Here is a 14,812-nt window from a genome sequence, read left to right as displayed (position 1 = left end):
AAAACTATAACACTGATTCTTGGTTTTCGCTTTTCAACAGAACCGGATTCTCTGGATAGATGAGAAAAACTTAACAGCTTGTGTGGAAGCTGGCATTGTTGGACAAGATCTGGAAAAACAGGTATTTTTAACTTGTCAAGCATGTAGTATTTCTCTGTGTTTTTCTTAGCTGTTTGTCATGTCTTGTCTAAATCATTGAATTCTAGCTTAATTCTTGTGTGTTTTCATGCAGACTGGTGTGGTAAGCATTATATGCGTGGCTATGAACCATATCACGTTGAATGCTGTATTTAATGAACACTTTAATTTTTTTCTTTTTAGCTCTAGCCACAAAATGAGATTACAGTAATAAATTGACAATTCATAGGATGTAATGCTATGCTTTCTGTTTCAGACCTTAGAATACACCCTTGTGGTTGCAAGGCATGAATGACACTTGGTACCAATTACCAGGAAGAGTTCAAATTGTCATTTTGTGATGCATGTTTTAGTCATTTTGGCCAGAGGTAGTTTCCTCAGAAAGGTTAGAGCATATAACAGACTTGCTGTTGTTACTGCTTCTTAAGGCCAGCTACAGGAGAGTAGGAGAGAGGATGGAGAGTTGCCCAAAACAAGAGTCCAATGGAAGATTAGATCACCTTCATTTCTGAGTGACATCTAGTGGCTTTTAATTGCAGTTTATCAGATGAGCTGCAGCACCCTTCTCAGGGTCTTTCTCAGTGCTCCTCTATAATCAAGCAAGTTGTGGATGTTTGTTACTATTCTTCAGGGTGTGTGGTTCTGCTTATTTAAAAAAAAAAAAAAAATTCTAGGACTTAACTTGTTTGATAGCTAAATGTTGTCTAAACTTTTCTTAGTGCCTAAATGCACTTTACAAATACGCAGAGATTTGAAGGGTGTTTTGAACAGTTTTTTTTTTTTTTCCCCCTCTTATTTTCCATTTTATCATTTGATGTAATATTTTAACCTTTTGAGACCTGTTTCTTTCAAGCTTGGAATTAAAATGCAAAGAGAATATTCTCTGCATTTAAATGACATTTTTCTAGGGTAGTAGTTTGATATTTCACTACTATCTATCGTTTAAATGCCACTACTTTTCCTTTCACTTAAAGTAAGGGCCAATATTCCCTTGCTGCTTATAGCTCTTATGAGCTGAAATACTACTGTTGCAGTTATTCTTTTTGAATATTTTTGATCAAAAAACTTTTTTCAATCAGGTTTTGACTATGAAAAGAGTACTGGTTGTCAATTTGTTCGATATTGAATGTAAACATATGTTAAAACCTTTGTATGAATACTAGGAGTGACTGAGCACGTGAGGACTGTGCAATTCCTTCAATGTGCAAAGAATACAAAATCAGATAATCTACTTAAAGTGTGTGTGTATATATATTTTACACTTTTATTACATATACTGGAATTTTCCAGTATTACTAGCAAATGGGATGTGATTAAAGCTAGGACTCCAACTTGTGTTTGTTTTGTGTAGTACAATCTGAGCATAACTGATTTAATATTATAGTTAATGCCAATGCAGACTTCCACTGAAGTACAGGTAGAATGCAGATACATATTTGGACTGTGCAGAGAAGAAACTGTTTGAAAGGTTTTTTGGTTTGGTTTGCAGCTTGCTAATATTAAGTAAACTTTGGATTGGAGGCTAATCCAACTGTTGCTTTAAGACACTTGACCAGCATTATCTACAAATTATGTTGCAGTGAAGAGGTTTGGTGCCTCTTACTGTGTTCCTCATTTTTGGGTGCTGAAGTTACTTAGTAGGCTGTCTCGTTTACAGATATCATGAACCTTATAACAGTAACTAGAATCAAGAGCTGAATTATAAACAACGAATTTGGAAAACCTGATATTTGACAAAAGTTAGGCTGTAAGTGTTATAATGGGGCATTCAAAATCAATGTACGCTTCACATATTTGTCTGTCTTAGCTAGTGACTCTAGTGTGATTAAAGCACTACTTTCTGTGGGATGAGAACTCCAGATATTAGTGGGCTCTATAGAGAAGCCTCAAGTTACTTGTTTTTGTCAGGACAGAGTATGGAATAATAGTTGATAGATGAGGACTAAAGGTGACAAAAGGATAATGAAGATAGAACAATATTTGATATTTTTTTGTAATAAGCATTATCATTCAGATCGTGATTCTATAGGAAAAGCTAGTACATGCTCATATTTCCTGGATGAGGCTGTCTCTTGCATCTGTGAAGTACATATAATCTCTCCCCTGTCCTGTAAGTGCTCTTAGCACATGCTGTTCTTACAAGATTCAAGGAGTTTAGACCAAGTGCTTTGTACATGCACAGTCACTTACAAGTTTTCAAAAGCATGGTCTTCTGCTGTGCTTGTGTTTATACAACTTGTAGAAATTGGTAAGCTGTGACTGAAGCAAATTTCTTGTCATCTTGGGGAATGAGGAGGGTGCAGGCTCCAACACTTCCCTAATATATGACCAGTAAGCATATAAAGCCACAAGCTCCTCTGGTGTGAGAGGGGACCGTGGGCTAGATGAATCACCATAGACATTACATAGAAGTGGCTTTCAATCATTTAAGTTAGAACCACTTTGTACAACAAAACATAGTTAATGATCCACATCATGTGGTATACTTAAATACCTATGTCCAACTGGATTGTTATCAGTTGGTCAGTGCAAATTGATCATCTCAAATGCACTAACACAGTTATTGCCTAATGTGAGACTGTTGGGTCTTTAATTCTTCCTGTCCGACAGCTTTGGTGTTGTCATTCTGAGGGCATCCAATCAACCTCAGGTGCTGTGCAGATGGCAAAGCCAAGCTAATACAGAAAAATGAGAAACAAGTGACTACTTAATGTACAGGAATGCGTGATCTGCATCACAAATAGTTGACAGTGTTGCATACAGGAAGCCCAACCAGATGGCTGTATATTAAAACATATCACTCCTTGAGAGAATTAAGTACAGGCAATTTGCTCACATTTTCTGCAGACCTGCTGCATATCACATTAGGATAGAAAGAACAAGAGATTAAGTGCCTTATTGGCCGCATTTGTGCAAAGTTGGCAGTTACTTAGTTACAATTTTTTTCCACGTGTATCTGAATTTGCATCTTCTTATGAACAATAGAGGTCTTAATTTTAAAATATGGGGGAGGAGTATTATAGGTTGATATGTAGCACAGTATGCACAGTAGAAGCGGAATGAATTTGCATTTCATTTACATATCAAAGACAAAACTTGTGTCTGAATAAATGGGTGTGTGTGGTCAGGATACTTTTAAAAAAAAAAACCAAACAAACAAACCCTGGAATATTGAGATTTGGAGTACTAAGCAAATGCAGGCTCTGTAGAATGTATTTTTTCCTTTCTTTAGCTTGCTGAAAGTGGCTTCTGCACAGGCCATGAACCAGACTCCATGGAGTTCAGTTCGCTAGGAGGATGGGTAGCAACACGAGCATCAGGCATGAAAAAAAACATCTATGGAAACATTGAAGATCTGGTAAATAGTTCTAATACTTTTTCTAATTAATTATTCTGTTTGGAGGTTTAATTTTTATAATGACTCACAATGAGAGGGAAAAGGGATAGTAAATTGCGGTTCTATTAACAAGTGATACAGTTTTGGCATCAAATCTTGAGTGAAATGCTTGTTTGCTTGCTTTTGGTATTAAAACTAATAATCCTTATCACTGATCTAAAAATCAATTTCATTTTGGTACTCGCTGGCTAGCTTAAGGAATTGTTACCCTGTCCTGACTCTGGTGCCTTCTTTCCTCTTTTGTGCTCTCTGTTAATCCTGTGTAGTAATCCTGTCAAACTCTTAGGGTGATTCCAAAAGGCCCATGTTCTCTCCTACCTGTTGTGCATTCCTGAAGTTGTCTAGTTGGATCATCTAACTCTGACAGAAAGCTAGCTCTTTCCACCTTCCTACTTCCCCCTAGGCTAGTAGTTTTTTCAAATCGGTAGGCTGATCTAATTGACCATGTGGATGCACAATGGTGAAATCTAATGCCACCAGATGGTCTGTAGGAACCCTGAGGAAGGAAGCAATGGACTGGGAATGGCAGTATTCTACTCTTGAATCTGTTTTAAGCATTAAAATGGTTCATCTTTATATTAACCCAGGTAATTTTGTTTTTTCAAGCATACTTTTTGATTTTTAAAATCTACCTTTTCTGTTATAACAAATATATGGAATATATTGAAGTTAAAACATCACTGTTCAGACTTTGCCTGCCTTTTTGCTTCAAACTTCCAGCTTTCTCTCAGTTTGTACAATAGCCCTTCCACACATGTGGGTTTTTTCCTTCTTTCCTACATCAGACTCTAGGTAGTGTATCCCCATCACCTCAGGCTTTTTCATCAGCTCATAGTTCAGACATGTTTGTTCTGTGCACAGATGTGATACTTTACTATCAGTGACTGAGCTTGGCAGGAACTACACAGTTTTTATTCAGTAGGCCTGGCTGAACTAAAACTACGAGCACTTACAAAGTGTCATCTGTCCCCTACTGCCTGAAGTGTTACTGAATGGTATAGTTTTGCTTGTACTGGGGGATGTGAAGCAGAAGGCTTTTCTATCATGGAAGCATAACTTCAGGCTAGAACAGCTTCTGAAATTTTCATTAGGAGGAAATAGGATTGAAAATTGATTCAGAACAGTTAATGAGTTTCAGAATGCCACAGTGAGAAAGTCTCAGGGAAGTGTTTACTTTCTGAGGAAACTTTATATCTAGAAACAGTGTGTTATATAAGCTGCCTAAAATCCACTTATTGCAGAATCAACAGTTCATAAAATGTGTATAATGAAATTCTTGAACAACTCTGAGCGGGATGAAAATTACCTAGCTACCTATGCTTGAAAGTTTTAAAGCCATTAGTTGAAATTCAGTAATTTTGCTTCATTTAAAGGCTTCACTAAAAAAACCCAAACCCCACCCTTCCTTGGTATAAAATAATTGGATAAAGGATTAAAAAAATATCTGGGTTCCGTATTGCATGTGCATTAATAAAGCTGGAAGCAATAACACTGAAAAGTATTTTTTAAAAATAACCTTCTAGCCTTACATATGTATTGGTCTTATGGCAGATTTAATATTGATAATCTATTTCACAAAGCTTACTTCTGTCTGTCTTCTTAATAGAAATATTTCTGTAGCAACTGATGACTGAATTATATTGGTTTTATCAAGCAGCAGTTCTAAAGCAAAATTTAAGCAAAATTTAAACCCTCAATTTTTTCCTCTGAAGTACTATGTATATTCTGGATTAAAATCCTAGTACTCATGAAGTACTAGAGAGACACTGAGAAAAACAGTTTTAAGTGGTACCGTCTGCATGTAGCCAACAGCTGACTTCATTTGTCATAGAACTGGAAACAATTTGTGTGGGCAAACCATGCTGTGTTAGAAATAATTGTTGGTAACAGTCCTCAGGTTATCCCAAAAGTTCTTGGGGCTGCCTCCAGAATGTCTAAAGTCTATAAAGCTGAACTATATCAAGCTTAATATATGCTTCGTAGAAAATATCGTACAAAAATTCTGTGTTTAATGCTAGTATTTATAGTCATTGCATATTGTTTAAACAGGTGATTCATATAAAAATGGTAACTCCTAGAGGAATAGTAGAAAAAAACTGTCAAGTACCTCGCATGTCAACAGGACCTGATATCCATCACTTCATTATGGGATCTGAAGGTATAAACACAGTAATTTCACATAACTGCATCTTAATTCAGCTTCTTTAATGGCTTGATGATTTGAGCATCTTTAATGCTGTGGCTCTCAGTGTGTCTATGGGTGGCATTATGCGGGCGTGCATTTCTTGTGTTAGGATAATACGTTGAGACCTTAATTAGGACTGTGAAGTTAAGCAACTCTGAGCAGTGCTTAAAACAGATCTGTGGAGTTAGCCTACAAGTCTAGTGACAAACATAATGATTTAGAGGATATCTTGTAAGAATTCACCATATAAATAGTCAGGAATAAATCACCTACTACTGAAATACTGAATTTTTGGGATTTCTGATTTATGTTAACTTATTACATCCTGGTAAACAGTTGTTAAGCTGGGTAACTTGCAAGAATTACATCTTGTAACACTTTTTACTCAGTTGTTTCTTTTTCCTGAAGGAACTCTTGGAGTAGTTACTGAAGTTACGATAAAGATTCGCCCAGTCCCTGAATACCAGAAGTATGGCTCTGTGGTCTTCCCCAACTTTGAACGAGGGGTGGCCTGCTTAAGGGAAGTGGCAAAGCAGGTAAAGAAAAGCTGGATGTTGACTTCACTCAAGAACACAGATTCTAGCACTAGGGGTGTGCTGATGCTCTAGTATTTCTGGCAATTGATAACCAAGGATTTGAGATAACATGAACCTCGGAAGTGTATATGGTCCATGAGGCTTCTGGAAATTATGCAATTGAGGATTGAGCGCGTTCTGAATTTGCTCAATATTCTGAGCCAAATTGTAGATATGCCTTTTGGTGGCTTTTTTCAGTGGGAGTTATTCGCATATCTCAACACAGAAAATTTGGCTTTTCATCCCCTTCAATGGGAGCTTTATCCTCAGATTAATTCAGGTCTATGTAAAAGGGACCAGTATTTAAAGGAATTAAGTTGCAGCACACAAGTTAAAGGCAGTTGAATTTATGGCTTTGAAGTGACATAGGAATAAAAGTCATGCAATGAAAGGATATGGCCTGTGTTTAGAAAACACTTCCTGAAGCACAGTGACGTATTCAGGTGAGCTGGATATTTTGAGGTGGAATTGTGCTTATACTGTAGTATTTAAATAGAGCCTTCTGAATAGTGTGGTCAGATGGTTTCAGGTAGCAAAACTCAGACATGTGTATCCAAATTGTGTAACGCTTTTCCTCATGGCTATGCTTCCAAGCAAATCTTACACTGGCTAGCTTCCTTCTTCACAATCTTAGACTAACTTTTCTTTACTCTGTGCAAAACATATCAAATAATTTCTATGAATGGTGGCATATACCCTGAATTGGAGAAGTAATTTCAGAAATGTTTTAATTAATGCCAAACTAAACAGCTTTACATTTTTTCCAGTGATTGGTCTAAATTCATGACTTAATGTTCCAAGCCAGATGTTCAAACTGGTATGTGAATGACATGTATACGCTAGTCAGCAGCACTTGCCAGTTCTTCTGTCGTGCTTCTACTTCTAGTGCTTGTTCTTCCTGTTAAAGGTACCTAAGCAGGCTGTTTGGGAATGCTTAATCATAGCTGATCAACATTTTAAGTCAATTAAGGAACTAGTGTCTTCTCCCTAGCTGTGGGCTTAGTTAGAAGAGGAAAAAAAGGCTCTATTAGCCACTTAGTGTTGCTCCATTTTTAAGCTTCTGTTGCTGCTGCTGCTGTTTCACTGCTTACTTGAGCCTGAACTACTTATTCCTCTCTTCTGTTGCCCCTCACATCAATCTTGGTAATAATTACAATGATAGCTATCTGAAAAGCACTTTCTTGTCTGTGTTGGTCTACTTTAATGTAAGAATAACCAACCTCCAGGTTGTGGGTGGGTTGGTCTCATTTAAAACACTCATCCAGCCTTCTTCTGTCAACCTGCCTGGTGAGCTATCTTAGTTCTTCTTTATGGTCTTTCTTCCTATCATGTGACCAAATATGTATTAATGATATGATGGAGAGTGAACATGTCAAATGAAGTGATGGAGGAGTACTTCCATATCCATGTGATTAGATGACCAGCCTAAAATTCAGGCTTTGTCATATTCCTCTGGCCATACATTTCAGTATGACTGGACATGGCCATCACAGATTACACGATGTAGGCATACGTATGACCAGAAGCTTGCCTAATTGAAGGCAGCTATTCTTACCAGTTTTCAGGCTTCTGTACAATGCAGAATCTAGATTGGACCCAGATACAGATTTTAATTGCAGTCTGGTAGAGCATTAGTGTACTGGGTCTGGCTGGGATAGAGTTAATTTTCTTCATAGCAGCCTGTGTGGTGCTATGTTTTGTACTTGTGACCAAAACAATGTCAGCACACCAATGTTTTAGCTATTGCTGAACAGTGTGTACATAGCATCAAGGCTTTCTCTGTTTCTCACTCTCCTCCCACCAGCAAGTAGGTTGGGAGTGGACAAGAGGCTGGGAGGGAACACAGTTGGGACAGCTGACCCAAATTGACCAAAGGGATATTCCGTACCATGTAACATCATGGTCAGAAATAAAACTGGAGGGTGGAAGTTTTCCAGGGGTTGCTATTGCTTGAGGACTGGCTGGATATTGGTCAGATGGTGGTAATTGCTTTTGCATCACTTTTTTGTGGGTTTTTTCCCATTTTGCTCATCAAGCTGTCTTCATCTCAACCCACGAGTTCTCCCACTTTTGCCCTTCTTTCTCCCCCGTCCCACTGTGGGGGAGTGAGTGAGCAGCTGTGTAGTGCTTAGCTGCCTGCCAGGGTTAACCCATAGCAATTAGACTTTTCAATGGATTTGTAATGTATGTGTATCTTTGATTACACAGCAACATAAGTTCGATATTCTAATCAGGTATGGTATCTTTAGTGCATGCGGCAATTTAGAAAAACACTCAATACGTGAAGGTCAAAGATCTTTGGACTATTCCTGTATTGGCTTGAGGTTAAACTGAAAATTCTCAATGCTTTGTATCTAGACATACCTAATAGATGTTGCTATTCAAGTGAAAACAAGCTTATAGTCACCCCTTTTCAACGATGATAGGCATAGGTCTCTGCTATCAAAGTGTGCTTTCTTGTATGCTATTTTTAAATGAAAACTTGATTGTCGTGAATTTCAGCAAAACTGGGTACATAATCTTTTTGTTCTTCCTCCCTGTCATTCCCCTAACTTTGCCCACAAGAGATGTGCTCCTGCATCAATTCGCCTTGTCGACAATGCACAGTTTCAGTTTGGTAAGTATGCAGATCTTCTTGGATGAATATGTGTTTCCAAGGGTTTTGATTTTTAGTAGCTTAAGTCTGTTTTAGGCAGTAATTCTTTCTCTCAAAACTAGACAAAGAAGGCAATGAACCCAAAGTTCAAACTCTAGATAGTGCAATAATGTGCACTTTCAGAAACAGAATGCTGTCTTTGTTTCTGGGAAAACAGTTATCAACTACAACAGTAAAGAGCCATGCTCTGCATATAAATACATAAGTTTTTTTTTTTGCTACCTTTCCATTCTTGGCATATAGCCTGCTGGAGAGTATGAAATTCTGGAGGTGTTTCCTCTATTTTGCTGTAAAGGAGCAGAGATGATAGTTTTGCAATATAGTACTTGAAACACTTTCTTGCTAAGAGTACTAATGAGAAGTTGGGTATGAAAAAAAAAATAATCAGAATGCAGGCACCTTACTTTGAAGGTAAGTTGGTTGATTCCTTTAAATTTCATAAAAGCATCACAAGTGGTATACAGATTCCATAGAAGTAGTAGGCTTTTTGAAAATATTCTGATGTGGCAATGATTGTTTGGGTGGTAGAAAGGCAATGACATACTTGTCCGAAGTGAGCTGTCTGTTTTTAAAAGAAGCTCAGATGTAGTAAATGCCATAACTGTATGCAAATAGAACTAAGCTGTAGGCTTTAAGTATTGAAAGTCAGTGAAGCTACTAGAAGATTACTGAACACAAAGATTTTGTGAAACTTCAACTAGTTCAAATACCTAAATAGGACAATGTCAGACATGCAGAGCAATCATTTTTGAGCACTTCTTAGGGAACGCTGTCATCTTAAACTGTAAGAAATTTGGCAAAAGTTCTGTTCTGGCTCAAGACACTCTTGAGGAGAACCTAAAGTTCCACTACCCAAAAGCTAGTAGTTTACAGAACTTGAAGGTCTTGCTGAGACCATGCTATTTTGATTGTACCCAGAAGATGAAAATGTGAAGTGTGACTGACCTTGAAAACCCATTTTAATACCTCTTGAACGAGTCAGAATTTCTGAAACTTCTTTTGGACAGAAGCCTCAGTGATGAATCTTGACTTCAAATGGCATTAATATGATGGTGTTGAGAAAGTTGAACTTTGTTTTTCAAACCAAGGAAATCAGGATCTGTAAGACCTGAGAGCCCAGCAAGCCTTGCTGCTTGCTTTGGTCACTTTTGTGTTAATGCTATTTCTCTCTGAAATGTACAACAGAAGGCAGATGTGGATTTTTTTTTTTTTTTTTTTTTTTTTCTTTTTAATTGGGAAGAAGTTTGACCAATTACAAGCTTTAAACCCAACACTGAATAAATCGTTCTTCTACTTTTTAGCTTTGATCTGAGGTTGCAGCTTATATGGTCACCTGCAAAACATAGTTTCAGGTGTGTCAATATAGATTTTTTTCTTGTAGTCGTTATTAAGTAGGCTTAAATCCAACAGCTTTTACAGATTGTGGTTTAATAAATTCATGTCCTTTTGTTATCTGGTGCTTTTTTGCGTGCTTACTTAAGTGTGCTTGGAGGTGTACTCCTTGGGGTTTGTTCGTATCTGCAGGGAGAGTCCCTCTTTACTGAAGAGGGAAGGAGACTAACCAATTGCTGAAGCTCATGCTTTATTCAGGAGGAAATAATCTGAAGTATTTTAGAAGGAAGTATCTTGTAAATGGTGCATAACTTTTTTTATGAATTGGGCTCACAGCATGTAGGCCAGATGCAAGACTGTTAAAGTGAAGCAGTAATGGGAGTTCAGAAGTTGCTTGTGACTGAAAACAATGGAACAAACCGTAAAAGACTTTCATGTCAATTAAACCCAGTCCTGAGGCAGAGATGTTAATTTAACAGACTCCAAGACACCATTTATATATCCTAGTAATTTTAGTTCCCCGTATGTGATTAAGGAAGCAATTACTAGCTTTATGTAGAAAATTTTGCACAAATGACATAACCATTAAGGAAAAAATTGCTTCACTCCTAACTTGCACCATTTTTGGCTATTGGTTTGAGTGGTTTTGGCATAACTTTAAAAAAGGTCACTGATTTTGCTTAGTTTTGTAGTGTAAAAACTAATGAAGTGCTCTTTTAAAATTTTCCATGTGCCATATGCTTGTGGAGATATAAACTAGAGCAGCCTTAATTAAAGTGTCAAATGAAATATTTGTGCACAGTTGTATGTAGGCCTTTAAAAAAAAAATTAATAAAAACCTTTTCCTAAATCATCTACTAAATGATTAAAGTCTCTTTAATTATGATAATCAAAGTGCTCCAAGTGATTCTTGCAACTTTGACTACCAAGCTGGTTTTTTTATTTGCCCATTGAAGTAGGAATTTTAAGAGCACTGTTTGCTTTAACACACTTTTTTTCCCACTTTTTGCCAAAGGTCATGCTCTTAAACCACAAGTTGCTTCCATTTTTACATCATTTTTGGATGGACTGAAAAAATTCTACATCACAAAGGTAACTTTTGGGGTTTAATACTGTTTGGAAGTTGCATGCTATTCATAAAACTCATATTTTTTTTGGTATACTGTCTCTAATGCAGCTGAGTGAGTGTAACAGATCCTACATTGTAGTATCAGTTAACTCGAGATTCTCAAGGTGGTTTAATCCAAAACGAGATTATCTGTTTGAGGAGTTATTCCATGAGAGCTGTTCTCATTCATCGTATCTGTAGATGAGATTAACGTACCTTGTCTAACAGTGAGTCGGTGACAGAAGAAGACTGGAACCAATTTATCTGGCTTGCAGACCACTGATCATCAGTTAAAACTGATGGAGTGAGGCTAGCACTTTACTATCTTTGCCTCTTCCCAGATCTTGTCAAGGCATGATCTACCTTCTTATTACAATGAAATAGAATTTTGGGACAACCTCAAGATATTTGTCCTGAATTGCCCATATAAATAGGTTTTTTGTCTTTCTGGAATTCATCCCAAAGAATACCCTTTTTAATTCAGAATTATCTGGTCCTAAAATGATTTCACCTAGGCTTTTGTATTAAATAACTTGTTACTGATTTTTTCCTCCAAATTAGTTAACTAGAGAGAGTTCCTGCAAATATGGGTATTCAAATGTAGAAAATTGCATCATTCTGGATTTAGATAACTGTTAGATAGGAGGAGGTAAACATTCCATTCTGATCTGATAATATTGAGTGTCTTCAAGGAGTGAACTTACTTGAGAGACAGTGGCTAGTGTTGATTCTGCTGCTTTTTTCTTGTGCTACTGAGTAGAAAATGCCACGTGTCTTAGGTATTGCCTAGCAAAAGAAGTCCCATTAGGTTCAGAGATAGCCAAAAATTATTTTGCCTTCCCTCCCTGATCTGCTGTAGTGCAGGAATATCTAAAGTAGTAAAGGTTTTGGCAACAAGATTGCTGTCAGTTTGAAACAATTCTAGTCAACAATATCTACTGTTTCTGTAGTTGGCAACAAGTATCAACATTTCTTGGAATGTTGTATGGCCAAGGGATGCTGTATGCCAATCCCAATGCTTCCAGCTCTGCAGAAGAAAAAGAACATGTGGAGAAATGAGAGAAATGCTATGTAATACTGATGCAGAGATTCTAGGTTGGTGACCAATCTGGAGCTTATACACCAGGGGACTGAGCCCTGACATATATGAGCAACTACTGCTTCAGAGAAACTCCCAGCTGGGACGGGAGGGTAGGAGTAGAGAAAGGAGCAAGTTTAGTGACCCTGAGACTGGTATTGGAGGTGTTGCTGGGACCAAGATACTCAAATCCATCTTACGCTTACTTCATCTGTGAATTGCTCCCTGTAAAAAAAAAACAAACAAACAAAAAAAACCCTAACGCTTCATTCTTTTATTGAATGGAGTAGTTGTTTAACTGATACCGCTTAAGAGAATAGGGACAAAGTCTTCCTGGTTTACTCCTCCATGTAGTTTGGGACTGTTCACTGATACATGAATCCTCTAGGTATTGTTTGTCTAATAGTTCACGCTGTCGCTAGTTCCTCCAGTGCCTCTTAAAGAGAACTGTGAGGTGTTACCTGAGCATTGCAGCCAAAAGATGGCAGAATAGATGAAAGGATTCATACTAGATGAAATACAAGTGGTTCTAGAACAACAAGGGACTGTAAATAGCATCTTAATGGACTTTATTCCTGTTCTTGGAGTGTATCACTGTAGTAACAATATTTATTTCTATTTATGTTAGCTATGCTGTTTTTGTAGGACTAATGGATAAGACGGATCCTTTGCCCGGGGAGGTATATTCTGTTTTGCAGTGGTTTTCATGGTGGTATTTTGATGGGGTGGTAGGATGCAATATCCTTTTCAGAAATACTAATTTGGACATCTCTGACTGGGGCTCACCATACAGATTTGAGCTCATTGGCTGAAGGACTGAGCCACCCCAAGATACTTTGCCTCCCTGCTGTTTTTTTTGGACTCTCCTGGTACCTTCAGTTAATTTCCAGTACAGATAATCTATTCAGTTATGGGAATAGTAAAAGGAATAGCAGCTAACTGGGACTTTTCTCAGCCATAGCTGTTGCGCATAAAGGATGAATTTGAATCTCTTGACTATTAATGTAACTTCATATAACTTTGCCTGGTGCTTAAGTAACAAGTTACCACAAGCAGAGTAGAGACCGGAAGAGATGAATGCCACTGGAAAGGGAAAGGCTTTAAAAAAATAGTTGCTGGTCAATATGCATATTAAGAATATATTGTTCCAAACCGTAAATTTTTACCCTTTTTAACTGTGGAAAAAGTTACTAAACTTTATTGCAACTTTATATTCATCTCCATTCCTTCTGAAACCTGCTTAGTAGTGGTAGTTCACTGGAGCTAATTAATAATAAAAAGGTATGTAGAAAATAAGTAAGGCTCTCTTTGGACCAGTTGTGAAGATATGGCTCTTGACTGTTACTCCTGAAACAAAGCCATACAGACAGCCTCACTGCATTACTATTAAACCTTTAATAGCTTTCTCCCCACTTCCACTGGGATATGCTGCCTGCCACAAATTTAGAAGTTATTTTCCTTCCATAGTGCTTTTCCCAGCATAGAGATTTTCTGTGGCATGCTGCTGATACAACTACTCTGAGAGCAGTGATGTCTTTGGTCATCATAGTCATCTTCCTGCTTTAACACAGGAATAGTTGATAGACTATAAATGCCTCCCTATTGCTCAAAGCATTTAAGACCTGTTCTTTCTTCAGCATAGGTAGACAGCTGTTATGTCTATCCTGCTTTTTAACAGGAGAAAAAGGTGACAAAGATAATCTGTTATTTCAGTGGGCTTGTGAATATTTGTCCTGTCAAGGGAAAAACTTGATTGTTTTGGGAGTAAATTTTTGAAAGATGTTTTTTTTTCCTGATCTTTCCTCTTAGTTGCAACAACGCTTGTACCAGAGCACATGCTGTGTATTTGAAAAGTAAAAACTTGTTGCTTGTATTCTACCACATGGGCATGACATAATGCAAAGTTTTCTCTTTGCAGTTTAAAGGATTTGATCCCAACATACTGTGTGTAGCTACCTTGCTCTTTGAGGGTGACAGAGAGAAGGTTCTTCAGCATGAAAAGCAAGTCTACGATATTGCCACCAAGTTTGGGTATGCTTTTCAAAGAACTTTTTCATGTGAAGCTGGGAGTTAACTGTCGAGGAAAAAATAGGATTACCATATTTTTATAGTGATTACTGTATGGATATCTTCTCAATTTACTAGTTTAAAGTGGCAATAATCAGTTAGCTACTGAATGTTCCCTTTGATAAATATGGCTTGTGCTAACTCTTAATAGATAACTTTACTGAAAAACTTCAGTTGTCTGTATTGCAGGAAAGTAAGTATTTGACTAAAAATAGAATTTATGTTATTAAAATGGAAACTAGCCCTTGTAATTGCTTATAGGCATGGAAGCTGCTT

The 14,812-nt window shown here is 37.3% G+C and overlaps 1 protein-coding gene across 1 annotated transcript in view; it reads left to right on the top strand.

The window, feature by feature from the left end:
* Positions 1 to 14,812, top strand: part of AGPS (alkylglycerone phosphate synthase) — a 48,380-nt gene that overhangs the window by 14,836 nt on the left and 18,732 nt on the right. Inside the window, exons 7-13 of the mRNA XM_009332431.1 lie at positions 41 to 121; positions 3,371 to 3,496; positions 5,585 to 5,693; positions 6,129 to 6,256; positions 8,861 to 8,912; positions 11,299 to 11,375; positions 14,388 to 14,500. Coding sequence (XP_009330706.1) covers positions 41 to 121; positions 3,371 to 3,496; positions 5,585 to 5,693; positions 6,129 to 6,256; positions 8,861 to 8,912; positions 11,299 to 11,375; positions 14,388 to 14,500 — 686 coding nt within the window. The remainder of the gene's footprint in view (positions 1 to 40; positions 122 to 3,370; positions 3,497 to 5,584; positions 5,694 to 6,128; positions 6,257 to 8,860; positions 8,913 to 11,298; positions 11,376 to 14,387; positions 14,501 to 14,812) is intronic.

The sequence above is a fragment of the Pygoscelis adeliae genome, unplaced genomic scaffold (assembly GCF_000699105.1).
Source record: "Pygoscelis adeliae isolate BGI_AS28 unplaced genomic scaffold, ASM69910v1 Scaffold160, whole genome shotgun sequence".
Classification (NCBI taxonomy): domain Eukaryota; kingdom Metazoa; phylum Chordata; class Aves; order Sphenisciformes; family Spheniscidae; genus Pygoscelis; species Pygoscelis adeliae.
Note: the sequence above shows the minus strand (reverse complement) of the source record. Positions and strands in the feature narration are given on the sequence as shown.